Source organism: Gorilla gorilla, chromosome 20 (genome assembly GCF_029281585.2).
Source record: "Gorilla gorilla gorilla isolate KB3781 chromosome 20, NHGRI_mGorGor1-v2.1_pri, whole genome shotgun sequence".
In the NCBI taxonomy this organism is placed as follows: domain Eukaryota; kingdom Metazoa; phylum Chordata; class Mammalia; order Primates; family Hominidae; genus Gorilla; species Gorilla gorilla.
Window position 1 is genome coordinate 51,943,395 of NC_073244.2, and position 27,066 is coordinate 51,970,460.

Genomic DNA, 27,066 nt, shown 5'->3' on the forward strand with positions numbered 1-27,066 from the left:
CGTCACTCGGGCCCCGCCGGCGGCCCGGGGAAGCAGCACGGGCGGGGGGCAGGGGCTGGGGCCGACCGGGAGGCCGGTGCCAAGGATGGGGGCCGCCCGGCTGCCCCGCGCGTGAGGAGGCCGAGGGGCGCGCCACCCCGGCCCGGGGCGGCCGCCCCAGGGGCCCCGCCACCCCCGCCCGGCCCGGCAGTCGTGGCCCGGGATGCGGAGCCGGGGGCCGCCGGTGGAGCTGCGCGGGGTGAGCGGCGCGGGGAACGGGGACTGCCTGCCGCCCTCGCCCTCGTCCCCCACCGGCGGACCCCGGCGGGCATTCGAGAGCCGCGCGGCCAGGCCCTCTTAGCCCTCTGCCGTTTGGGGGGCACGGGTGAACCTGCCGCCCCACTCCCACCCCGCCCCGCCCCGCCCGTACAGCCAAATCGGAAGGGACGAGCCTGCCCTTTGAAAGGGTTTTTTTTCTTGCTCCTGCGGAGGGCGCCCCAGCCATGGCCCTCAGGAGCTCCCTAGACCCCGCAGGGACTGCCCTCCATCCCGGCCGCCGGGGCCCGCCCTCTGCATCCCGCGGGCAGCCTGTGTGAAGCGGCCTCCCGCAGCCCCCGGCCCCTCCCCCATGGAGGAGGAGGAGGGGGCGGTGGCCAAGGAGTGGGGCACGACCCCCGCGGGGCCCGTCTGGACCGCGGTGTTCGACTACGAGGCGGCGGGCGACGAGGAGCTGACCCTGCGGAGGGGCGATCGCGTCCAGGTGCTTTCCCAAGACTGTGCGGTGTCCGGCGACGAGGGCTGGTGGACCGGGCAGCTCCCCAGCGGCCGCGTGGGCGTCTTCCCCAGCAACTACGTGGCCCCCGGCGCCCCCGCTGCACCCGCGGGCCTCCAGCTGCCCCAGGAGATCCCCTTCCACGAGCTGCAGCTAGAGGAGATCATCGGTGTGGGGGGCTTTGGCAAGGTCTATCGGGCCCTGTGGCGTGGCGAGGAGGTGGCAGTCAAGGCCGCCCGGCTGGACCCTGAGAAGGACCCGGCAGTGACAGCGGAGCAGGTGTGCCAGGAAGCCCGGCTCTTTGGAGCCCTGCAGCACCCCAACATAATTGCCCTTAGGGGCGCCTGCCTCAACCCCCCACACCTCTGCCTAGTGATGGAGTATGCCCGGGGTGGCGCACTGAGCAGGGTGCTGGCAGGTCGCCGGGTGCCACCTCACGTGCTGGTCAACTGGGCTGTGCAGGTGGCCCGGGGCATGAACTACCTACACAATGATGCCCCTGTGCCCATCATCCACCGGGACCTCAAGTCCATCAACAGTAAGTGGTGTCCTCTCCCCAAAATTCCTTCCACAGAACCTCTCAAGGCCAGGCCTAGGTGGCGGGAAACAGGGTGAGGGACACCAGATGACACTGTGCCTGGAGTGAGAAGGGGCAGCAGTATGATATCTTCAGGGTGAAGGTGAGGTAGGCCTTGCCTGCCTTAAGGGAGAAAAAGGAGGCTCAGAAAGGTTGAAGGACTTACCTGCCTCCCAGGCTGCAGAGTCACAATCGCTCAATAAACATGTATCCATGAACACCTGCGTTCCCTGCATGAACAGGACAGATGCAGTGCCTGCCTTCAAGGTGCTCGCCATCCAGCCATGCTGCCAGAGTCCACCAGGCAGAGACAAAAAGAGCCTACCCCGTCTGGAGTCAGTGTCTCTCAACCCCAGTACTATTGGCACTTGAGGCCGGATCATTGTTGTAGGGGCTGTCCTGTAAATTGTGAGTTGCTTAGCGGCATCTTTAGCCTCTTCCCGCTAGATGTCATTAGCATTCCCTGCCCCCTATCCCCAGCTATGACAACCAAAAGTGTCTCCAGGCATTGCAAATGTCCCCTGGGGGGCAGAATCACCCCCAGTTGAGAACCATTTCCTGGAGTCTTCATAGGCCGAGCTGGCCAAGGCAAACTGGAAAAGATGAGGGAGGAATTAAATGGATGCGGCTTATATAAAAGCTTCCAGGCTGCCTGATAGGTTCTCCAAAGTTGATTGGTTGGTTGAATAAATAATGGAGCCAGGTAGAAGGGAACATTCTGCAAGACTCATTTCTAGATGGAAGAGCTTCATGTGGTGTCAACAAGTATTAACTGAGCACCTATTAAGCAGGAGCCCAACTGGGACTAAGACAGCCATGGTTTCTGCCCTGACAGTACTGACAGGCTAGCAATTTCATTCATTCATTCCACAGATATTTCCAGAGTGCTGTGTGCCAGACCCTGTCCTAGGGATACAGCAAGAAAAAAAAATCTTACATTCCTGGCTCTCCCATTCGTGCTGTGCCCCATCTCACTCCCTTTCATTTCTTCATTCATTTGTTCATTCTTCCATTTGGTATTTACCAGGCCAGATCATGTGCTAAGCAAAGGCATCAGCAGTGGAGAAGGCCAGCATGTCCCCGGCCCTCACGTCACTCACAGTTAAGCCCCAAAATGTGAAGGTGCCCCCTTTGCTCTCAACACCCACATCTCATCTACTCCTGATTTCTGTCACTTCTACATCTTGAAATTTATTTTAATCCATCCCACTATTTTTAGGAATATATTGCTATTCCCCACCCATAGCAATTGTAAGCCCCTAGAATAGAGGGACTGCATCTTCCTTGCCTCCCAAGCCTGACATTTGTATATCAACAGAGAGCTTGGCTGGGCGCGGTGGCTCACGCCTGTAATCCCAGCACTTTGGGAGGCCGAGGTGGGTGCATCACCCAAGGTCAGGAGTTCGAGACCAGCCTGACCAATATGGTGAAACCCCTTCTCTACTAAAAATACAAAAATTAGCTGGGCATGGTGGCATGCACCTGTAATCCCAGCTACTCAGGCTGAGGCAGAAGAATCGCTTGAAACCAGGAGGTGGAGGTTGCAGTGAGCCGAGATTGCACCACTGCACTCCAGCCTGGGTGACAGAGCAAGACTCCATCGCAAAAAAAAAAAGCTAACATGTGACCACGATGTGCCAGGGCTGGTGCTATGTCTGGGGAACTGATGCTTATGCCCCAGCACCTCTGAAATGTTGGGTAAATGGAGGCAGGGCCACCCAGCATGCTCCTGTTGAAGGCTGAGACTCCTCAGCCCTTCCTCACCCCTGCTGATTGACAGCACGCCCCACACCCCCAGGTTTTTTGTAGCCAATGCTATCTGGCCAAAGGGTCAGTGGGCCTCTTATGGCCAGGGCTTCCTCCCGGGGTGATGGGTCTGCTCTGTGCCAGAAACAGAGGACACAGTGCCTCCACAGCACTGCTTCCCCACTCATCCTACCCTAAGGAGCGCCTCATCTGCCATCATTCATTCATTGGTTCATTCCACCAGTAATTCTTAAGTGCCTACTCTGTACTAGGCACTGTCCTCAGCTCTGGGATTACAGAAGTGAACAAGGCAAGATTTCTCCCTCCCCCAGCTATGGAATTTATATTCCGGTGAACAGGAATAAATGATGGATAGATGGATACCAAAATTTCAGAGAGTATCAGGGGCTCTCAGTGGACTAAGGCAAAGGCTGGAGCAGAGGGTTCTCTTTATTTAGATCGGGTGGTCGGGGAAGGCAACATTTGAGCAGAGACCTGAACAAAGGGGACCCAGCCTTACAAAGATCTGGGGAAGGGGAACAGTGGGGCACATGTCCTGAGGTGGGAGTGAGTGTGTCTCATTGGAGAACAGCAAGACCAGAACAGCAGGCATTGAGGCAGAGATGGGAGGAAGTAGGATCAGAAAGGCTGGCAGGAGCCAGATCACATAGGACCTTGGGGGCCATGGTGAGGACTTGGGGTATTTTATTTGATGTAGTGGAAGCCATTAGAGGATTTGAAGCAGGGAGTGACATGATTACATAAAGATTTTGAAGGGGGACTGACTTAGGCCCAGCCTGGGAAATACAGAAATAAAGCATAAAACCATGAGATGTTCCCTCTGTCACAGGGTTTCGATACAAACAGGAGAGGTGGGGACCTAAGAAGGGAAAACTTCTGCAGAGGTGGAGTTACAGACTAGGAATTTACAGTGGGGGCTTCCAGGAGGAGGTAACACTGAAGCCCGCCCGGCCTTTTTTTTTTTTTTTTTGAGACAGAGTCATCTCATTCTATGACCCAGGCTGGAGTGCAGTAGTGTGATCACAGCTCACTGAACCTTCCGCCTCCCGGGTTCAAGTGATTCTTCCACCTCAACTTTCCAAGTAGCCAGGGCTACAGGCGTGCGCCACCACGCCTGGCTAATTTTTGTATTTCTAGTAGAGACGGTGGTCTCGCCATGTTGGCCAGGCTGGTCTTGAACTCCTGACCTCAGGTGATCCGCCTGCCTTAGCCTCCCAAAGTGCTAGGATTACAGGCATGAGCCACCGCGTCCAATCTGAAGCTGGGCTTTAAAGGATGGGCAGGATTATCAATTGTGTGACCCTGGGTGATTTGCCAATCTCTGCCACCTTCAGTTCCTTCATCTGCCAAATGGGCATGATAGTAGAACTACCTTACTATTATTATTATGACTGGGAAGTAGCCAGGAATGGCAAAAGAGAAAAGTGGAGAAATTCGGAACAATTATGGCAATATCACACACTAATAATAACAGCTAACACTTTTAAAGGCCCTATTGCTTCAGGCAATAAATTTTTACTGTAACGCTAGAAGGTAAATTCTGTTATGAGCCCCATTTCACAGAGGAGAAGTCTCGGTGTGAAGATTAAAGTAAACTGTACAAGGTTATGCAGCCAGGAAGAAGCAGGGCTGAGATTCAAACCCAGGCAGTACACTGTGTACTTAGGGGCCTCTGTGTGATAGAAGGTAGTAAAATATCCCAGCAGTTAAGAGATTGAGCTCTGATGACAAAACTAATTCAAGCCTTTGTCCTGCCATTTTCTAACCATGTGACCTCTTGGCCAAGTGACTTCTGAGCCTCTGTTAGCTAGTCAAGAAAAATGGGTTGTGGCTGGGTGCAGTGGTTTACTCTTGTAGTCCCAGCACTTTGGGAGTCCAAGGCTGGAGGACTGTTTAAGCCCAGAAGTTTGAGGCTACAGCAAGCCATAATCACACCACTGCACTCCAGTCTGAGTGACAGAAAAAGACCCTGTCTCGTTATTTATTTATTTTTTTCATTGAGATGGAGTCTCGCTCTGTCATCCAGGTTGGAGTGCAGTGGCACGATCTCGGCTCACTGCAACCTCTGCCTCCTGGGTTCAAGTGATCCTCTCGCCAAAGCCTCTCAAGTAGCTGGGACTACAGGCACCCGCCACCACACCCAGCTAATTTTTGTATTTTTAGTAGAGACAGGGTTTCACTATGTTGGCCAGGCTGGTCTCGGACTCCTGACCTCAAGTGATCCACCTGCCTTGGCCTCCCAAAGTGCTGGGATTACAGGCGTGAGCCACTGCTCCTGGCCAACCCTGTCTCTTTAAAAAAAAAAAAAGGGCTGGGGGGCGTCATTCATGAGTCAATTCATATAGAGAGCTTAGCACAGTACAAACACTAGCCATGATCCTCATGGCTGTTAGTGACAACCCAGGTAGAAAGTAAGCTAGAACCATCCAGTATGTTTAGGGAATACTTCAGTCAGATTTTGTCACAATCATGCTGTGTAATAAGCTACCCCCAAAACTCGGCATCTTAAAACAACCATTGTGTATTACTGCTCCTGCATTTGCGGACCAGCTAGAGGGTAAACTGATGGAGGCTGGGCTCAGCTGGAGAGGCTTTGCTCCAAGTAGCTCTCATCTTCTTGGACAAGCAGGCTAGCTGAGGCATGTTGTCATGGTGATGACACAAGTGCAAGAGGGCCAGCAGACATGCGAGGCCTGGGCTTGGAATTGGCACCCTGTCATTCTTAGCCAAAGCAAGTCATACGGCTGAGCCAGAGTCAGGGTGCACTCTGCCTTTGGTTTTGTTTTTGTTTTTTCGGAGACAGAGTCTTGCTCTGTCACCCAGGCTGGAGTCCAATGGCGCAATCTCAGCTCACTGCAGCCTCCACCTCCCAGGTTCAAGTGATTCTCATGCCTCAGCCTTCCAAGTAGCTGGGATTACAGGTGAGCACCATGATGCCTGGCTAATTTTTGTATTTTTAGTAGAGATGGGGTTTCACCATGTTGGCCAGGCTGGTCTCGAACTCCTGACCTCAAGTGATCCGCCCGCCTTAGCCTCCCAAAGTGCTGGGATTACAGGTGTGAGCCACCATGCCTGGCTATACTCTGCCTCTTTAGCAGAAAGAATGGCAAAGTCTCATGGCAGAGTGTGGACACAGGAAGGGGTAGAATTGGGACCCTGACTGCAGTGTGCCACGGAGGTGATAGACACGAGGGGGAAGCCATGTTCCTCCCTTCTGCCCCAGGTTTGCAGTTCCTGCTTCCAGGGTAGCTGGGAACTCAAGGCCTGGAGGACCAAGGCCTTGGCTGTTGTTTCTTTTTTTTGAGACAAGGTCTCACTCTGTTGCCCAGGCTGGAGTGCAATGGCAAGACCATGGCCCACTGCAGCCTCAACCTCCCAGGCTCAAGTGATCCTCCCAACTTAGCCTCCCAAGTAGCTGGGACTGTAGGCACGCACCACCACACCCAGGTATTTTTTAAAATTTTTTGTAGAGATGAGGTCTTGCCATGTTGCACAGGCTGGTCTCGAACTCCTGGGCTCAAGTGACCTGCTTCAGCCTTGGCTGTTGGTTCTTGACCATTCGTGGAGCTCCCCAAAGCCCAGGACAGAATCAGGAGGGCAGAGGACACAGGAGGAGCTCCCTACTCCCTCGTGGGAGCCTGGGACAGGGATTAGACCTGGGTGGAGGGGCTCATGGATGTTCCAGGCCAGGAAAGGACCTGCCACAGAGTGGGGAAGCCTGAAGCAGTGAGAGGAGAGACATGTTTCTAGCTGAGGCAGCGGGCCAGAACACTTGGGTCTGCAGCACGGCAGGTCTGGGGTGACCCACCTTTCTTCCCACCCCACAGTCCTGATCCTGGAGGCCATCGAGAACCACAACCTCGCAGACACGGTGCTCAAGATCACGGACTTTGGCCTTGCCCGCGAGTGGCACAAGACCACCAAGATGAGCGCTGCGGGGACCTACGCCTGGATGGCGCCGGAGGTTATCCGTCTCTCCCTCTTCTCCAAAAGCAGTGATGTCTGGAGGTGCTGAAAGGCGCGGCCGGGATGGCCTCTGCGGAGTGAGGGAGGGAGGAAGGGGTGAGGGCAGAGTGGGAGGGAGGGTCTCCTGCTGAAGCCAGGATCTCAGTCTGACAAAGGGACCTGCTGGCAAGGTCAGGCCACCAGACAAGTGCCAGTTACCTGTTCAGCTAGCACAAATGGCAACTAGGGGGCACACTGGATTAGAATAAAAAACTCATAAGATCTAGAGACAAGGCCAGGCGCGGTGGCTCACACCTGTAATCCCAGCACTTTGGGAGGCCAAGGTGGGTGGATCACTTGAGGTCAGGAGTTCGAGACCAGTCTGACCAACATGGTGAAACCCCATCTCTACTAAAAATACTAAAATTACCTGGGCGTGGTGGCAGTTGCCTGTTGTCCCAGCTACTCGGGAGACTGAGGCAGGAGAATCACTTGAGGCCGGGAGGCAGAGATTGCAGTGAGCTGGGATTGGCCACTGCACTCCAGCCTGGGTGACAGAGCGAGACTGTCTCCAAAAAAAGAAAAAATTTAAAAAAGCATAGAGACAGCATGTGGATGCTAGCACTGAAAGCCCCCTCAGACACTAGTCCATGCACCGTCCCATCTGTCAGATGGGAAAATGATGAATTCACTCATTCATTCCTTCATCTAACTGCACCGGGTTCTAGGGATATAGCAGAGAAGAAAAATAGATGCAATCCCTGCCCTCAGGAATAGTAAGTCAGTCAACATACAAGAAGCTCTTTTTTATAAAGCCGTTTTTTAAGAAAATTGTAATTTTTAAAGACAAGTACACCAGAAAAAAGTGTTAGTACAAAGTGCGAGGAGGCTGAGAGGAAGGGCTGGAAGACTACTTTTGGGAACGCTTCTCTGAGCAATCTGAGAAATGATACTTCATCTGAGTTCCAAGTGGCAAAAAGGAACCAGTCATGAAAAGTTTGGAGGAAGAAGGAGGTGCTGAGGTGAGCATGGTGTGTCTCAGAAACAGCAAAGAGGCCCATGTGGCTGCCACTGTGCAGGCAAGGAAGAGAGAGCTGGAAGGCCCTGTGGGTGAGGGAGTGGCCTTCAGGTTTTATTCTAATGAAGTAGGAAGCCATGAGGAGCCATGTCTGAATAGAGTGGTAGCTCACACCTATAATCCCAGTACTTTGGGAGGCCAAGGTGGGAGGATCACTTGAGGCCAGGAATTTGAGACCAGCCTGGTCAATGTAGTGAGACCCCATCTATATGAAAAAGAAATTTTTAAATTAATTTTTATAAAAGGAAGTAAATAAAAACTCCTTTGGAGGCCAGGTGCGGTGGCTCACGCCTGTAATCCCAGCACTTTGGGAGGCCCAGCTGGGTGAATCCCTTGACACCAGGAGTTTGAGACCAGCCTGGCCAACATGGTGAAATCCCACCTCTACTAAAAATACAAAAATTCGGCCAGGCGCGGTGGCTCACGCCTGTAATCCTGGCACTTTGGGAGGCCGAGGTGAGTGGTTCACTTGAGGCCAGGAGTTCAGGACTAGCCTGGCCAACATGGTGAAACCCCATCTCTACTAAAAATACAAAAATTAGCCAGGCATGGTGGTGGGTGCCTGTAGTCCCAGCTACTCGGGAGGCTGAGGCAGGGGAATTGCTTGACTGCAGGAGGCGGAGGTTGAGATGGCGCCATTGCACTCCAGCGTGGGTGACAGAGCAAGACTCCATCTGAAAAAAAATACTTAAAAGCTCCTTTGACTGTTAGGTAGAGATAGCCAATGATGGGTCTGTTGCTGTCACCAGTGAGAGTTGATGGTGGCCATGGAGACTTTCAACCCAGGACCTTCTGCTTGGTTGGAGCCAAACCTGGGTCTCCCCATTTACTGTTCCCGTCAATTCCCAGCTGAGGCTCCGGATTGTCCAAGCAGCAAATTAATGGGTATGGGACCGAGACAGATCAGACAGGAAGTCTCCAGCTCAGCCTAGAGCAGAGCAGCTCTTTGGGAGAATTTCCAGCTGGCTGTACATCAGGCGTTCATTTGTGCTACCTTTTGTTTTGTTTTGTTTTGTTTTTGGGACAGAGTCTCACTCTGCCGCCCAGGCTGGAGTGCAATGGCACAATCTCGGCTCACTGCAACCTCCTCCTCCCAGATTCAAGCGATTCTAGTGCCTCAGCCTCCCGAGTAGCTGAGATTATAGGCATGCACTGGCTAATTTTTATATTTTTAGTGGAGACAGGGTTTCACCATGTTGGCTAGGCTGGTCTTGAACGCCTGACCTCAGGTGATCCGCCCCCCTCAGCCTCCCAGAGTGCTGGGATTACAGGCATGAGTCACTGCGCCCGGCCGGACAGGCTAATTCTTTCTGATGTGGTCCTGTCCTGTACTTACCAGGATGCAGGATATCCACACCTCCCTGCCACAAACTTCAGTAACATTCCCAGTCATTATTACAATCACAATACCCCCATAGGTTTCCAAGGACATGGGAGAGAGGGGTGGATCATGCTACCCTCCAGTTATAAACCACTGTTTTTCCCCCACCTTGTGTGGTCTCCATTCTCAAGTTTACTTCATGATCCAAAATGACTGCTTGAGCTCCAGCGTTTTTTTTTTTTTTTTTTGAGATGGAGTCTTGCTCTGTCGCCCAGGCCGGAGTACAGTGGCGCAATCTTGGCTCACTGAAACCTCTGCCTCCTGGGTTCAAGCAATTATCCTGCCTCAGCCTCCCAAGTAGCTGGGACTACAGGCACATGCCACCAGGCCCAGCTAATTTTTGTATTTATTTATTTTTATTTTTTTAAATTTTTCAGTAGAGACGGGGTTTCACCATATTGGCCAGGACAGCCTTGATCTCTTGACCTCATGATCTGCCCACCTGGGCCTCCTAAAGTGCTGGGATTACAGGCGTCAGCCACCGCACCCAGCCTTTTTTTTTTATTTTAACAGGGTCTTGCTCTGTCACCCAGGCTGGAGTGCAGTGATGCCATCACAAATCATTGCAGCCTCAACCTCCTGGGCTCAAGTGATCCTCCCACCTCAGCCTCTCTAGTAGCTGGGACTACAGGCATGCCACCACACCAGGCTAATTTTTTGTAGAGACGAGGTCTCACTTTGTTTCCTACACTGGTCTCGATATCTTGGACTCAAGAGGTCCTCTTGTCTTGGCCTCCCAAAGTGCTGAGATTACAGGCGTGAGCCACTGTGCCTAGCTCCACACTCCAGCTTTTTTTTTTTCTTTTTTTTAATTTTAAGTTCTGGGATACATGTGCAGAACGTGCAGGGTTTGTTACATAGGTATATGTGTGCCATGGTAGTTTGCTGCACCCATCAACCCATCATCTAGGTTTCAAGCCCCGCGTGTGTTAGGTATTTGCCTAATGCTCTCCCTCCCCTTGCCCCCCACCACCCAGGCTCCAGGTTTTATGTCTACATTCCAACCACAAGAAGGGGAAAAGAGGAAAGGGGCACCCCTTCTTTTTATTTTTTGAGACATAGTCTCACTCTGTCGTCCAGGCTGGAGTTCAGTGGCACGATCTCAGCTCACTGCAAGCTCCGCCTCCTGGGTTCACGCCATTCTCCTGCCTCAGCCTCCCGAGTAGCTGGGACTACAGGCGCCCACCACCACGCCCGACTAATTTTTTGTATTTTTAGTAGAGACGGGGTTTCACCGTGTTAGCCAGGATGGTCTCAATCTCCTGACCTCGTGATCCGCCTGCGTCGGCCTCCCAAAGTGCTGGGATTACAGGCGTGAGCCACCGCGCCCGGCCTCATTTTCTTACCCATGTTGTGTTTTTGTTCCTGCGCTCCTGTGCCTGTCTGCTGTGCTGAGCTGCAGATGTGTCCTGCCGCGGCTTCGCAGGACAGGGATAAGTTGAGACAGGAAGCAAGAAGCCTTGCCTGTCAGGCTGCCCTTGGCATGACTAGAGTGTATGTGGGGATTTTCACCTCTTATTTTGGGGTCCATTCTGTTCCTTCTTTGAACAATAGTCTTTACAGGATAGGGTGTTTGGGGACAGATTTCATCTTATTTAAGATATAAATAATATAAAATTAACCCACTATAAATTTATTTTTCATTTAAAAAATTTTTCAAAAGACAGGCTCTCACTCTCCCACACAGGCTAGAGTGCGGTGGTATAGTCATAGCTCACTGCAGCCTTGAACTCTTGGGCTGAAGCCATCATCCCACCTCACACTCTTTCCCAGCCGGGCACCCCTTCTTTTTGAGGATACTTCCTGGAAGCTAGTTGCCTACTACACCCCCTCCTACATCCCATGTACCAGAACTGTGGTCATGTGGCATGCTTAGCTGCAAAGGAGAATGGAAAATTCATGCAGGCAGCATGTGGCCAGCTCAATTCACCAGCACTGTCACTGAAGAATGGGAGGCTGTCAGCTGCATGGGGGCAGTGATTGTGTCTATCTCTTCCCAATGTCTAAAATGGTGCTTGGCACACAGTAGGCACTTAATAAGTGTACGTTGAATGGGCCGGGCGCAGTGGCTCATGCCTATAATCCCAGCACTTTGGGAGGCTGAGGCAGGCAGAACCTGAGGTCAGGAGTTGGAGACCAGCCTGGCCAACATGGTGAAACCCCATCTCTACTAAAAATACACAAATTAGCTGGGATGGTGGTGCACACCTGTAATCCCAGCTACTTGGGAGGCTGAGGCACAAGAATCACTTGAACCCAAGAGGCGGAGGTTGCAGGGAGCCGAGATCATGCCACTGCACTCTAGCCTGGGTGACAGAGACTTTGTCTCAAAAAAAAAAAAGGATATGTTGAATGAATGCATGAGTGGATAGTGGGGGAGACCAGGGATCTACTCCAGGATAAACACCACACAGAATGGCCATCAGGATCTGGGGGGATGTAGAGTTTGCAGAGGAAGATAGCCTTGCAGGGACCACAGCACAGTGACGCACGCTCTGGTACCATGGAGCCACTGAGAGCACTGTCGTGGGTAGCAGGCAGACCTGAGTCCAAGTGTGGCTCCACCACTCACTAGCTGTGTGACCTTGGGCAAGCCCCTTACCTCTCTGAGCCTGTACCTGCTCATCAGCTAAAGCAGGGGTCATACCAAATCCTTCTGCCTTACAGGGCTGTTGTGAGGATTACCGAGTGCCTAGCACAGTGCCTGGCCTGCAGTAAGTGCTTTATAAATGTTAAATAATGTTACCTGGTTTTTAGAGGTAAGTGCTGAGTGTTTTGGGGAAACATAGAGGAGGGGCCTCTAACCGAGCTTTGAAGGCCGTGGAATCAAGGAAGGCTTCCTGACAGAGGGGGCAACCTGTGTTGAGACTTGAGGGACAAATAGTTACACAAGGGAAGAGTGTTCCCCACAAAGGGAACAGCATGTGTGAAGGCCAGAGGTTAGAAAGCACAGGGCCTGCTCAGTATTCAGTGTGGCTGCAAGATGAAGTTGGGGTTAGAATGGGCTGAGAGTGTTTGGAAGTGAGGCTGCAGGGGTCATCAAAGGCCAGGGCCAAGAAGGATGGATTTAGGCGGGGTGCAGTGGCTCATGCCTGTAATCCCAGCACTTTGGGAAGCCGAGGCAGGAGGATCACTTGAGCCCAGGAGTTTGAGACCAGCCTGGGCAACATAGTGAGACCTCCATCTCTACAAAAATAAAAATAAGAAAGATGGATTTGGCCAGTAGGAACACGGGACCTGAAGATTTTCAGGCAGGGGAGAGGGAAGAGAAGCCGAGCAAAGGAGAGACATCAGAGAGCCAAACCCACCCCATCTATTGGAGAACAAGGCCATGGAGGTCAAAGCAAGTTCTTGTGACCTCATTGGCCGGGGGTGGGTGTTGGGGTGAGGGCAGCCCTGCATGGGACCAAGGGCAGGGCTGGGTATAGGTGAGGATTGGGGTGGGCTGCGACATCACCCCTCCCTCTCCCCTGCCTGCAGCTTCGGGGTGCTGCTGTGGGAGCTGCTGACGGGGGAGGTCCCCTACCGTGAGATCGACGCCTTGGCCGTGGCGTATGGCGTGGCTATGAATAAGCTGACGCTGCCCATTCCCTCCACGTGCCCCGAGCCCTTTGCCCGCCTCCTGGAGGGTGAGCCGGGGCCCCGTGACGAGGGTAGGCTCAGCTTGGAGTGGCAGGGACCTGTGGGCCCAGACCTTCCCCCTTCACACCTATCCATACCAGTGGGCCCGGGAGTGAGGAAGAAGGGGCTGGAACCCACTGGACTCTAAACAGCCTCCCCATGATTGGCTCCATCCCCCACATCCCAACCCTTGTTTGGGCCAGGCCCAGAGCTCTCAGGACAACCTGTTAGGATTCCTTGGCCCTGGGATTCCACCTTGATCCTGATTCCACCACCAGCCCCTCCTCGGGGTGCAGGTCCTGGGGTTTCTCTCCCAGCATTTCACTGAGTGGAATTGGCCAGGAGCTTGGCTTTGAATCCCTTCCCCTCAGCTCCATAGCAGCTGTTTGTCTGCCATCCCCAGAAATTCTGCCTTCCTCTGAGCAGGCTGAGTCCCCAGAGCATGACCACTGACACCTCCACGCCCCACCACTGTCCTTCCTCCTCCCACCCCAGAATGCTGGGACCCAGACCCCCACGGGCGGCCAGATTTCGGTAGCATCTTGAAGCGGCTTGAAGTCATCGAACAGTCAGCCCTGTTCCAGATGCCACTGGAGTCCTTCCACTCGCTGCAGGAAGACTGGAAGCTGGAGATTCAGCACATGTTTGATGACCTTCGGACCAAGGAGAAGGTGAAGGCAGGGGGCAAGGTGGGAAAGATGGAGCAAGACCCCTGAGTTCTGATGCCTTGGGCTGCTCAGAGACTCCTCCCCTGAACCCCAGCCTTTGGGTCCATGCAGGGTCAAGGGAGCCTTTTTTGTGTATTAAGAAAAGACAGCCTCCTGTTGGTGGATTAATAAGAAAAAGGCACCCTGTACTGAAGTACTTACAGGTGACACTGCATGATGTCTGGGGTTGGCTTTAAAATACTACAGCAGAAACGAAGAGAGGGCAAGAGGAGAGAAGGACGGGGATACAAGATTCGCAAAGCATAGGTAATTGTTGAAATTGGATGATGGGTACAGGGGGGTGCGCTGTTCTCTGCTTTTGTGGATGTTTGAAGTTTTCTAAATTGAAGAGTTAAGAAAGAAAAAGAAAGAAAAGGCACCCCTTTCTTTGAGCTAACATTTCCCTGCCCTGGCACCCAGCTTGGCTAGCAAAGCATGAGTCGGGTGGTGAAACCAGTGTACCCCACAGCAAGGTACCCTTGTGTGAGGCACCAACCAGACGCAGCAGCCCTGGGTCCCTCCCCAGGAAGCAGAGCAGCTAAGCCCCTCCCCCCAGCCACCGCCTCTCCTTCCCAGGAGCTTCGGAGCCGTGAGGAGGAGCTGCTGCGGGCGGCACAGGAGCAGCGCTTCCAGGAGGAGCAGCTGCGGCGGCGGGAGCAGGAGCTGGCAGAACGCGAGATGGACATCGTGGAACGGGAGCTGCACCTGCTCATGTGCCAGCTGAGCCAGGAGAAGCCCCGGGTCCGCAAGCGCAAGGGCAACTTCAAGCGCAGCCGCCTACTCAAGCTGCGGGAAGGCGGCAGCCACATCAGCCTGCCCTCTGGTACCCACCCGTGTCCCCAGAGCGCCCCCTAGAGGCTGCTGGGAGCAGCCCCGACCTAGGATTTATCTCTTCCTTTTCTTTTTCAACTTGTTTTTATTGCTAAATATATCGCACATAGTCAGTGATCAGCCCAGTGCAGTGGTGAGCACTTGTAGTCCCAGCCTACTCAGGAGGCCAAGGTGGGAGGATCACTTGAGGCCAGAAGTTTGAGACCAGCCTGGGCAACATAGACCCCATATTTACCAAAAAAAAAAAAAATTTTTTTTTTAATTAGCTGGGCACGTTGGCATGCACTTATAGTCCAAGCTACTGGGGAGGCTGAGGTGGGAGGATCACTTGAGTCCAGGAGTTCGAGGCCGCAGTGAGCTGTAATTGCACCACTGCACTCCAGTCTGGGCAGCAGAGCAAGACCCTATCTCTAAAGGGAAGAAAAAGAAAAAAAGAAAATGACCAAAAACCTGTACAGCCAAATGAGTTACTCTAGTCACCCCCATGAAAGCAGAGAGAACCTCACAGCCATCCCAAGTGCTTCCCACCTGCCCCTCCAGACAACCTCACACCATCCCCTGAGAGGAACATCTGTCTTGACACTTAGGACAGTCACTTCTGAACTTTCTTTTTCATGTTATCTCTCTTTAAAAATATCTTTTAATCTGGCCAGGTGCAGTGGCTCACGCCTGTAATCCCAGCACTTTGGGAGGCCAAAGTGGGTGGATCACTTGAGGCCAGGAGTTCTAGAGCAGCCTGGCTCTAGAACATGGTGAAATCCCACCTCTACTAAAAATACAAAATTAGCTGGGTGTGGTGGTGCACACGCCTGTAATCCCAGTTACTTGGGAGGCTGAGGCACAAGCATCGCTTGAACCCAGAAAGCAGAGGTTGCAGTGAGCCGAGATTGCGCCACTGCACTCCAGCCTGGGTGACAGAGTGAGACTCTGTCACAAAATATATAATTAAGATATACATATATATGCTGATATTTGACCATTTTTTTACCTACAAAAACAGAAGTTTCACATGGATCAACCTAATAGTTGGATCTCAAGACTTAATCAGATTCAGATTCAGGTTTGATTTTTTTTTTCCCCACACTGCTTCCCAGGTAATGCATTCAGGAGGGAGGCACGTAGTGTCTACTTGTCTCTTTCTGTGATGTTACAAGCCAGAAAGCAGTGCCTTAAGCAGCAGTGGCCAGTGGAAATATAATACAAGCCACGTGTATAATTTTAAATTTTCTAGTAAGCCACACATAAAAGCAAAAAGAAATAAGAGATGTCAATTTTAATATTTTTTATTAGGCCAGGTGCGGTTGCTCACGTCTGTAATCCCAGCACTTTGGGGGGCCAAGGCGGGCAGATCACCTGAGGTCAGGAGTTTGAGACCAGCCTGACCAACATGGAGAAACCCCATCTCTACTAAAACTACAAAATTAGCCGGGTGTGGTGGTGCATGCCTGTAATCCCAGCTACTCAGGAGGCTGAGGCAGGAGAATCGCTTGAACCTGGGAGGCCGAGGTTGCAGTGAGCCAAGATCGCGCCATTGCACTCCAGCCTGGGCGACGAGCAAAACTCCATCTCAAAAAATGTTTTTTTTAATTTAGCCCAATATATCCATGCAATCAATATGAAATAATTGTGAGATATTTTACCTTCTTTTTTCACACTAAATCTTTGAAATCCAGATGTATTTTATATTTATGGCACATCTAAATTTGGACAGTAAATTTTCATTTAAAAAATTTTTTTTTCTGAGGTGGGGTCTTGCTATATTGCCCAGGGTGGTCTTGAACTCCTGCGCTCAGGCAGCGCTCCCACTTTGGCCTCCCGAAGTGCTGGGATTACAGGTGTGAGCTACTGTACCTGACCCATCAAAAATATTGGATCTGTATTTAGATTTCATAAAAGTTAGAGTTGAAAAAGTACATATACATACCCAAGTTGTTCCAAACATGCTTAAGTGTTTCTAATAACCAAATGGAGTACCTGTTTTTTTGTTTTTTTGTTTTTTTTTTTTTTGAGATGGAGCCTCACTCTGTCACCCAGGCTGGAGTGCAGTGGCGTGATCTCGGCTCACTGCAAGCTCTGCCTCCCAGGTTCATGCCATTCTCCTTCCTCAGCCTCCTGAATAGCTGGGACTACAGGCACCCGCCACCACGCCTGGCTCATTTTTTTTTTTTTTTTTTTTTTTTTTTGTATTTTTAGTAGAGACAGGGTTTCACCGTGTTAGCCAGGATGGTCTCAATCTCCTGACCTCGTGATCCGCCCGCCTCGGCCTCCCAAAGTGCTGGGATTACAGACATGAGCCACCGCGCCCAGCCCCCATACCTGTTTTTAAAATTTAAACTTAAATTACGGTAATTACAATAAAAAAGAGTTGGCTGGGCATGGTGGCTCACACCTGTAATCCCAGCACTTTGGGAGGCGGATGCTGGAGGATTGCTCGAGGCCAAGAGTTCAAGACCAGCCTGGTCACCACAGTGAGAACTCATCCTTTATATATATATATACAGTTTAAAAATTAGATAAATAAAGGTTAAACTCCAATTCCCCCATTGCACAAGCCACATTTCAAGGTGCTCAGTTGCTACCCGTAGCTACTGGCGGCCATATTGGACACTGAGGCCTAGGTCCTTGATCCACAAGAGCTCTTGTGCTTGTGCTTATTAAACCACAGTTCCATTGCTGAGCCTCACCTCGACTTGCTGATTCAGGGAGGGCCCAAGAATTTGCATTGCCAAGAAATTTTCAGCTGATGGTGATGCTGCTGTTCTGGGGCCCACACTCTGAGAACCACTGCATTAAGGAATGAAAAATGGCGGTGTTCCCATTCCAGAATTCCTTCTCTACTTCTACAGAAGAAAATTCCCTTTGGTAATCCCGGGAACCATTTGCTTAGGAAAGCTCTTTCTTTCTGCAGGCTTTGAGCATAAGATCACAGTCCAGGCCTCTCCAACTCTGGATAAGCGGAAAGGATCCGATGGGGCCAGCCCCCCTGCAAGCCCCAGCATCATACCCCGGCTGAGGGCCATTCGCCGTGAGTATCTCCCAAGGCCCTGACCAGTCAGTGAACAAACATTTTTGAGCATGATGTTTATACCTGGCACCAAGCCAGAGTAACAGCAAGAAAGAAGACAGACAAGGCCCTTTTCCTCATTCTTATCACAGGAAACAGATAGTAAACAAATAAGTCAGTAAGCAGGATAATTTCTTTTTTTTTTTTTCTTTTTTTTTGGAGGCAGACAGAGTCTCGCTCTATCTCCCAGGCTGGAGTGCAGTGGTGCGATCTTAGCTCACTGCAACCTCCGCCTTCTGGGTTCCAGCGATTCTCCTGCCTCAGCCTCCCGAGTAGCTGTGGTTACAGTCACACATGACCACGCCTGCCTAATTTTTTGTATTTTTAATAGAGATGGGGGTTTCACCACGTTGGCCAGGCTGGTATCGAACTCCTGACCTCAAGTGATCCACCCACCTCAGCCTCACAAAGTGCTGGGATTACAGGCATGAGCCACCGCGCCCGGGTGCAGGATAATTTCTAGTAGTGATAAGTTCTTTAAAGGAGCTCAGGGAAGGGAATAAAAGAGGAGACGTATTAATCAGAGTTCTTCAGAGAAACAGAATCAACAGCATATGTTTAGATATATAGAAAGAGATGTATTGGCTGGGCACGATGACTCATACCTGTAATCCCAGCACTTTGGGAGGATGAAGTGGGAGGATTGCTGGAGCCTAGGAGTTCGACACCAGCCTGGGCAACAACGCGAGACCCCATCTCTACTTAAAAGCAAAAACAAAGGCCAGGCGCGGTGGCTCACGCCTGTAATCCCAGCACTTTGGGAGGCCGAGGCAGGCGGATCACGAGGTCAGGAGATCGAGACCATCCTGGCTAATACGGTGAAACCCCGTCTCTACTAGAAATACAAAAAATCAGCCAGGTGCTGTGGCGGGCACCTGTAGTCCCAGCTACTCGGGAGGCTGAGGCAGGAGAATGGCATGAGCCCGGGAGGCGGAGCATGCAGTGAGCCGAGATAGCGTCACTGCACTCCGGCCTGGGCGAAAGAGCGAGACTCCGTCTCAAAAAAAACAAAAACAAAAGAAATAGATGTATTATGAGGGATTGGCACATACGATTATGGAGGCTGGGAAGTCCTGCAATCTGCCTTCTGCAAGCCAGAGGCGTGGGAAAGCCGGTGATGTAGTTCCAAATCAAGTCCAAAGACCTGGCCCAGCACGGCGGCTCACGCCTGTAATCCCAACACTTTGGGAGACTGAGGCAGGTGGATCACCTGAGGTCAAGAGTTCAAGACCAGCCTGGCCAACATGGTGAAACCCAGTCTCTACTAAAAATGCAAAAATTAGCTAGGCGTGGTGGCGCATGCCTGTAATCCCAGCTACTCGGGAGACTGAGGCAGGAGAATCACTTGAACCTGAGAGGCGGAGGTTGCAGTGAGCCGAGATCGTGCCACCACACTCCAGCCTGGGCGACAGAGTGAGACTCAGTCTCAAAAAAAAAAAAAAATTGTCCAAAGACCTGAGAACCTGAGCACCAATGTCCAGTGTCTCAGGGCAGGAGAAGATGGATATCCACGCTCATGCAGAGAGCAAACTCACCCTTCCTCTGCCTTCCTAGACAAAAAGAGCTAACTCTCTTTTTGTTCTATCTGGGCCCTCAGTGGATTGGATGGTGCCCACCCACATTGGCGAGGACGATCTCTCTTTACTCGGTCCACTGATTGAAATGCTAATCATCCAGCAACACCCTCACAGAAATCATGTTTAACCAGCTACCTAGGCGTCTTTTGGCCCAGTCAAGTTGACGCATAAAATTACCCATCACAGAAGGGTTGCGATTTTCCATCTGGAAGCCCTATGGGAGGAGGTGAGGTTTGAGCAGGGACCTTCCTGCTAAGGAGTGAGACAGGCTGAGACCTCAGGGAAGCATGCCCCTGGCGGAGGGAGCAGCAAAGGCAAAAGCTGGAGGTGGGAACAGCATGGGCTGCTTGTTAGCCCGCTTGGCTGGAGCAGAGTGAATGGGAGGAGGACATAGGTTTTGTGATCCGGGAGTTCTCAGGGGTCAGATCAGGCAGGGCCCTGAGAGCAGGATAAGAGTCTGGATTTTCCTTTCTTTTTTTTTTTTTTTTTTTTTTAATTTTCATTTGACACCTTTGGTGTGGATTTTTTTGTTTTTAATTTTTGTTTTTAGTTCTGGGGTACGTGTGCAGGATGTGCAGGTTTGTTACATAGGTAGACATGTACCATGGTGATTTGCTGCACCTATCAACCCATCACCTAGGTAGTAAGCCCATGCATTAGCTATTTTTCCTAACATTCTCCCTCCCCCCACCCTACCCCCCAACAGGTCCCAGTGTCCGTTGTTCCCCTCCCTGTGTCCATGTGATCTATTTGCTCAGCTCTCACTTATAAGTGAGAACATGCAGTGTTTGGCTTTCTGTTCCTGCATTAGTTTGCTGAGGATAATGGCTTCCAGCTCCATCCATGTCCCTGCAAAGGACATGATCTTGTTCCTTTTTATGGCTGCATAGTATTCCATGGTGAGACAGATGCTCGCTCTGTCTCCCAGGCTGGAGTGCAATGGTGCGATCTCAACTCACTGCAACCTCTGCCTCCCAGGTTCAAGCGATTCTCCTGCCTCAGCCTCCCAAGTAGCTGGGACTACAGGCCTGCACCACCATGCCTGGCTAATTTTTGTATTTTTAGTAGAGATGGGGTTTTCACCATGTTGGCCAGGCTGGTCTCCAACTCCTGACCTCAAGTGATTCTTCTGCCTGGGCCTCCCAAAGTGCTGGGATTCCAGGCAAGAGCCACCGCACCTGGCCTGGTATGGATTTTCTTCTAACTGCCCTGGGGCAGTCCCCAGAGCCATGCGAGCAAGGCACTGAGGGAATCAAATTGACCTTTTTCCCTCTGGCTGCTGTAAGAAATAAAGGTGGAGAAAGCAGTGAGATGATGGAGGCCAGGCCAGGGTGGGGGACTTGGAAGGGACAGATGTCCACAGTCGGGGCTATATGGCAGAGACACGGTCATCGGAGTTTCCTGGTGGGTTGAAGGGTGAAAGGCTAGCTCCCAAGTTCCAACCCCTCATTCACTCCAGCACTGTCCCCACCCACAGACCCCCTGCCCTCTGTCTGGGCACCTGCTTTGTACCAGGCCCAGGAGGTCAGTCCTGCAGGGGACACAGAGACAAATACCCATACCATGGCAGCAAACACTGGCACCAGATAGGTCCAGAGCATTGCAGGTACAGAGATGAAGGCAGCTGACCCCCAGGGAACTAACTACCCAGAGCTGGAGACCAGAAGCGCAGGCAGCCCGCCAGAATGAATGGTGAAGGGTTAAGCTGTGAAGAGGAGGGGAGGCTGGAGGAGTTGGCAGGGAACCGCTCATGGCCTTCAGTGCTAGGTGGAGGAGCTGGAACCTTATCCTGACAGCAGTAGGGGGCTATGGGGGGATTTATAGCAGGGAGGGTCATGACTGGAGTTCAAAAGAGCCCTTGGACTCCCAGGCGGAGGGTGGGCCTGAGCTGGGGGCACTGGAGGCTGGGAGCCCAGTGGGGACAGACCCTCCACCCAGTAACCACGTGGCTTCTCTGGACCCAGTGACTCCCGTGGACTGTGGTGGCAGCAGCAGTGGCAGCAGCAGTGGAGGAAGTGGGACATGGAGCCGTGGTGGGCCCCCAAAGAAGGAAGAACTGGTCGGGGGCAAGAAGAAGGGACGAACGTGGGGGCCCAGCTCCACCCTGCAGAAGGAGCGGGTGGGAGGAGAGGAGAGGTGAGGTGTGGTGTGGTCATGCCCACCCTGTGCCCAAGCCCCAGCTCCCAGGCTCCAGGCCACAGGACTGAGGTCTCCATCTCTCCCTGGACCCCGCAGGCTGAAGGGGCTGGGGGAAGGAAGCAAACAGTGGTCATCAAGTGCCCCCAACCTGGGCAAGTCCCCCAAACACACACCCATCGCCCCTGGCTTCGCCAGCCTCAATGAGATGGGTAAGAGCCTGGGTTCTTGTAAGGGGGTGGGGGTTCCCTGGCCAAAGGGGTGAGCCTCCTGGGGCTGAGCTAAGAGACCAGGTTTCACTGGGCCAGTGAGTGGAAGGCCTTCCTGGGAAGGGAGATGGTGGCCCCTGGGGCGTGGGGGGTCATTTCCAGGGGCAGGGACCACCCTTCTCTGAGGCTTCTCCCGGAGACAGATTCAAGAACAATGCTCGTGGGTCTTGGTCTTGCTGTTGGAGGGGTCATCGGGGGCTGTCCCTTGGCACAAGTCCCCGTGGGGCCCTGGCCAGCCCTGCAGCGGAGTGATGGCCCTCTCCGGTTGCAGAGGAGTTCGCGGAGGCAGAGGATGGAGGCAGCAGCGTGCCCCCTTCCCCCTACTCGACCCCGTCCTACCTCTCAGTGCCACTGCCTGCCGAGCCCTCCCCGGGGGCGCGGGCGCCGTGGGAGCCGACGCCGTCCGCGCCCCCCGCTCGGTGGGGACACGGCGCCCGGCGGCGCTGCGACCTGGCGCTGCTAGGCTGCGCCACGCTGCTGGGGGCTGTGGGCCTGGGCGCCGACGTGGCCGAGGCGCGCGCGGCCGACGGCGAGGAGCAGCGGCGCTGGCTCGACGGCCTCTTTTTTCCCCGCGCCGGCCGCTTCCCGCGGGGCCTCAGCCCGCCCGCGCGTCCCCACGGCCGCCGCGACGACGTGGGCCCCGGCCTGGGCCTGGCGCCCTCGGCCACCCTCGTGTCGCTGTCGTCCGTGTCCGACTGCAACTCCACGCGTTCACTGCTGCGCTCTGACAGTGACGAGGCCGCACCGGCCGCGCCCTCCCCACCACCCTCCCCGCCCGCGCCCACGCCCACGCCCACGCCCTCGCCCAGCACCAACCCCCTGGTGGACCTGGAGCTGGAGAGCTTCAAGAAGGACCCCCGCCAGTCGCTCACGCCCACCCATGTCACGGCTGCATGCGCTGTGAGCCGCGGGCACCGGCGGACGCCATCGGACGGGGCGCTGGGGCAGCGGGGGCCGCCCGAGCCCGCGGGCCATGGCCCTGGTGAGTGAGGCGCCCTGCACCCAGGTCACAGAAAACCCCTTCTTTCCTCCTCTGCCAGGGTCGCAAGTCCAGCCCAGCCACGACCCCTCAGGCAGCCACCTCCTGCTTCTTGTGGAGGAGGGAGGGTCTGTGTCCCTTCACCGCTCACTCCTGGAGGCATCGGGGGTCTCCAGGGGACTGAGACACAGGCGGCAAACTGATGCCTATAAGGCCAGGCAGGTGCCTATAGCGGTGGTGACCAGCATGACCATCGCCAATTCTTACACAGCCTAGACACTGTTCTTCTCCATCTGTTAACTGGGTGGGAGATGCGGCCATAGCAGTGTTATTAAGTACCCACGTCAGGCACTGTGCTGCTTGTTTTAAGTTATGGTTATTCTATTTGCTCCTCACCTACGTAGTGAGACACCATTTTTATCCCCCTTCAGAGCTAAGCCATGCCTGAGGTCTGTGCCTGAGCTTAGCCCAATGCAGGAGAGTCGGGAAGACCAGGGCTTTGGCCCCAGGGGCTGCTGCTAAGCAGCAGCTCCAGAAGGTTGAGGAACATGCCAGGGTCCACCCAGAGGAGCAAGCAGCTGGGAGTGGTCCCAGTCTAGGTCAAGGTCCCAGCACTGCCACACTACAGATGGAAACTGGATGCAGCAAGATCCACGGATTTCTCGAGAGAAACCAGAACTTGTGCTTTTCATGTAAAAGCTCTGGGCTTTTTAATGCCACCCTCTGCCCCACCCCACTCACCTCCTCTGAACCTCTCTTACCAGGCCCTCGTGACCTTCTGGACTTCCCCCGCCTGCCCGACCCCCAGGCCCTGTTCCCAGCCCGTCGCCGGCCCCCTGAGTTCCCAGGCCGCCCCACCACCCTGACCTTTGCCCCGAGACCTCGGCCGGCTGCCAGTCGCCCCCGCTTGGACCCCTGGAAACTGGTCTCCTTCGGCCGGACACTCACCATCTCGCCTCCCAGCAGGCCAGACACTCCGGAGAGCCCTGGGCCCCCCAGCATGCAGCCCACACTGCTGGACATGGACATGGAGGGGCAGAACCAAGACAGCACAGTGCCCCTGTGCGGGGCCCACGGCTCCCACTAAGGCCTGCCCACCACTGCCCCGCCTGGGCAGCCATGAATGTAGCGCCCCAGGCCCCGCCCCAGCCCGCCATGCCACAAGGCAGGGGAGGCCCTGGGCAGGATGTTCACTCTATTTATTGGGGAAGGGGGGGGGGGAGACACTTAACTTATTCCTTTGTACCCCAGGGGGTGGAGCCCTGTGCCCGCCCTGCACTGGGGGGAGGGTGGGCAGGGATACTCAGGGACAGGGCATCATGGGGGATTTGGCACAAAATGGAGCATTAAAGGTAACCCCTGCCCCCTACCGCACTTGATTGTGTTCCTTTTTCCTTTTTTTTTTTTTTTTTGGAGACAGAGTCTTGCTGTGTTGCCCAGGCTGGAGTGCAGTGGCACCATCTCAGCTCACTGCAACCTCCGCCTCCTGGGTTCAAGTGATTCTTCTGCCTCAGCCTCATGAGTAGCTGGGACTACAGGCTCCCGCCACCACTCCCAGATAATTTTTGGTAGAGACAGGGTTTCACCATGTCGACCAGGCTGCTCTCAAACTCCTGACCTCAAGTGATCCACCCATCTCGGCCTCCCAAAATGCTGGGATTACAGGTGTGAGCCACTGTGCCCAGCCTAGACTGTTTCTTTACCTGGCCCAGACTGTTTCTTTCCCTGGCCCAGGCCCTAATGCTGGGTCATCCCAGTGGAACATTCCCCCCCCACCCCACACACCCTCCCTGGGCTTCTCTGGGTTTCTAAGGTCCAAGGGATGAGGCCCTCCCTGGTCCCCCCAAGAACACCACACAAAGAAGTTATGATCACCAGTAGCAAGTGTTTTACCAAGGAACACATGAGTCAGGGGGAAGTTACATGGTGAGGTGGGAGGGCTAGGGATAGAGAGGTCCCCCTGGATTGTCCTCAGCCAATTACATCCCGAGTCTGGGACCCAGCCCCACTGTCTTCCCGCTGGAGGCTGCAACGGTTCATCTTCAGCTGAGTCAGCTGGATGTAGCGGAGCACATTGGTGTCTGCAGGGGAGGTGGGCAGGGCATCATCTGGGTGTCCCGGGGCAGCAGGTGACTTCCACACCTCCCTGGCTCACACCCCATTCTCCGAAGTATCCAGCAGCTCGCTCACACAGCCAGTAGAGCCAGAGCCCTTCCCCAAAGCCCCAGTCACAGTCGGCAAAGCGGAGCCATCGCACACCTCTATGCGCCTGTATTTGCGGCACCCTCTGCCAGGAATGCCTCTTCGCAGAGGCTCCCGTCACACTTCTCATCCTCCAGTGACATCTGCAAGAAGTCTGTTCTCTCCGAGCCACTTAACAGGAAAACTAATCTACTCGTCTCGGCTCCTACAACCCTGCACCTGTTGTAATCCCTCTCCCTTCTTCATTGGCTCTTAATACAAAACTGAGTGTTGTGTCTGCCCTCCTGCACTCACGTGTGTAAGTGCACACATGCAAGCACACACACACCCCAATTTCCTGGCATCGCCCACCCGAGTGGATGAGTGGATGGTGCAGGAAGTGAATGAATAGGTGTGTGTGAATGGGTGAGTGGAGGAATGAGTGTGTGCGGTAGGCAGGGGTGGGACGGGGTAATGGAGATGACAGTGGGTGGATAGGGAAGTGACTGAGCAGGTGAATAGGAGATATCAGATGTGGCAATGACGGTAGATGAGAAATGGCCGGGGAGATGTCAGAGGAGCGATAGGTGGACGGATGTTTGAATGGCGGGTGAAGGGCGGGGTGGATGAATGGATGAGTGGGCGTGTAGGGAGTAGGTGGGTGGCGCAGCCCTACCTAGAAGCAGCTCCGCGGGAGGAGGGCTCTGCTGTTCTGCCCTGATCTTCCTGCCTGTTCCCTCCGCTGCAGCCCCTTTCCCCGCCCTGGGCCCAGCCCTCACCTCTGCCCCGCCCCGCCACTCACCTGTGGGTTCCCGGCTGCGGGCCTCCTGCAGGTAGCGCAGCGCGCGTGCGTAGTCGCCCAGGTGGTAGAAGGCAATGCCGGCACGGTAGGTGGCCTTGAAGTTGCCCTGCTGCTTCTCCAGTACCTTGAGACAGTACTCGCGCACGCGCTCGTAGTTTACCAGCTCCGACTGCAGCAGGCAAGCTGCGAGGGCGCCGCGGCCGGCACTCTCAGAGCCTGCTGGCACCCCCAGAACCCACCTGACTGCGAGGAGCCGAGGCTCCAGGCTGCAGGGAACCCGGCCTAAGGGATTGCTCCGGCAACCGGGGGCGCCAATCCGCTAGCCTATCGAAACAGGCGCAACTGCGCCGCCGCTAGGGGGCGCCAAAACACGGACAGGCGCCACTGGGCGATCCACCCAGAGCTGTCGGTGGGCAAGAGCACTAACGCCCCGCGCGGGGGCGAGGGCCGGGACCTCGAGAGCCTGGCTCAGGGCAGACTTCTTCACCTTGGGTCCACGTGCGGCCAGGGGGTGGAAAGAATGACTCAGGGGAAGCGGGGCCCTGAAGACCCGGCCCAAAGACCATTTCCTGCATCCCAGCTCCCTCCAGCCACAGACCCCTGTCATCCCCTACCCCTAATCCCTTTCCTTGATCAAGCTCTGAAGGCTCCCCCAGAAGCCCACAGCCCTGGACCCTTCAGCCCCAGGGCCCCTGCCCCCTAAGTCGCCAAGCTGTCCCGATTGCCCCCTCCCCTCGTGCCCCATCCCCCCACCCCCCGACGGCGTACCCGTGAGGGAGTCGTAACACTCCACCTCCGTGCTCTCCACCAGGCGCCGCTGCTCCTCGCTGAGGCGCGCCGGCCCGGGGCTGCTGGTGGGCCCGGGGGCGGGGGCGGGCAGGCCGCTAGGGCGGGCCCCCTGCGCCGCCTTCAGCTGCAGCAGCGCTCGGTGGTACTTGCCGATGGCCTCCCGGAACTTCTTCTCTCGATAGCAGCGCTGGCCCTCTGCCTTGAACGCCACGGCGGCACGCAGGCTGCTGTCGAGCGCCGCGCCCAGGCTCCCCGACGGCTCTGGGGTAGGACCGGGACGAGCCGAGCCATGGCGGGAGCCCGAGCCTGGGCCCGAGCCCGGTGGGGAGAGGGCGGGAGGCGGGCGCGGCGGAGGCTCCGGGGCAGCGCTGAGCATCAGCACCGGGGACAGCGCGCCGCGCTGCATTGTGGGAAACTCCTGCCGCCGCCGCTGCAGCTACCGCATCGCCCCCCGCGGGGCTGGTCCCCACCCTTTCTCCGCCCCCTCACCTCCGGCAGCCTTCTCCGGCTGCCCCCTATGGGTCTAGGGAAACCCCTCGAGACTTCCCCCATGCTCACTCTCAAATTAACCAAGTCCTAGTTCTCCAGCCCGCCCCCCGAATTGTTCCCAT

The 27,066-nt window shown here is 54.6% G+C and overlaps 2 protein-coding genes across 3 annotated transcripts; one reads left to right on the forward strand and one right to left on the reverse strand.

Annotated features, from left to right (window-relative positions):
* On the forward strand, positions 1-25,165 carry MAP3K10 (mitogen-activated protein kinase kinase kinase 10). 2 transcript variants are annotated; one of them, XM_019014626.4, is made up of 10 exons: positions 1-1,289; positions 6,923-7,103; positions 12,980-13,128; positions 13,616-13,791; positions 14,404-14,650; positions 17,567-17,683; positions 21,264-21,435; positions 21,535-21,647; positions 21,976-22,686; positions 23,448-25,165. In XM_019014626.4, the coding sequence occupies exons 1-10, from the start codon at positions 608-610 to the stop codon at positions 23,768-23,770; spliced, it is 2,871 nt and encodes a 956-aa protein (XP_018870171.2). In that variant the 5' UTR covers positions 1-607; the 3' UTR covers positions 23,771-25,165. The 2 variants fall into 2 exon arrangements, with proteins under 2 accessions (XP_018870171.2, XP_030860353.1); XM_031004493.3 differs by having other exon boundaries at positions 27-1,289; positions 12,980-13,152.
* Positions 24,555-27,066, reverse strand: TTC9B (tetratricopeptide repeat domain 9B). Its single transcript, XM_004060736.4, has 3 exons — positions 26,435-27,066; positions 25,667-25,849; positions 24,555-24,764 (listed from the first exon to the last, which is right to left on the reverse strand). The coding sequence occupies exons 1-3, from the start codon at positions 26,859-26,861 to the stop codon at positions 24,655-24,657; spliced, it is 720 nt and encodes a 239-aa protein (XP_004060784.1). The 5' UTR covers positions 26,862-27,066; the 3' UTR covers positions 24,555-24,654.

Bases quoted from the DNA above. Each gene is read 5' to 3' on its own strand.
- TTC9B (XM_004060736.4), bottom strand. From the start codon at position 26,861: ATGCAGCGCGGCGCGCTGTCCCCGGTGCTGATGCTCAGCGCTGCCCCG. The intron at 25,850-26,434 runs GTACGCCGTCGG...GCGCCCTCGCAG, and splicing joins GTGTTACGACTCCCTCACGG to CTTGCCTGCTGCAGTCGGAG. The intron at 24,765-25,666 runs GTGAGTGGCGGG...CCTCCCCTGCAG, and splicing joins CCGCAGCCGGGAACCCACAG to ACACCAATGTGCTCCGCTAC.
- MAP3K10 (XM_031004493.3), top strand. From the start codon at position 608: ATGGAGGAGGAGGAGGGGGCGGTGGCCAAGGAGTGGGGCACGACCCCC. The intron at 1,290-6,922 runs GTAAGTGGTGTC...CCCACCCCACAG, and splicing joins GGACCTCAAGTCCATCAACA to TCCTGATCCTGGAGGCCATC. The intron at 14,651-17,566 runs GTACCCACCCGT...TTCTTTCTGCAG, and splicing joins CCACATCAGCCTGCCCTCTG to GCTTTGAGCATAAGATCACA.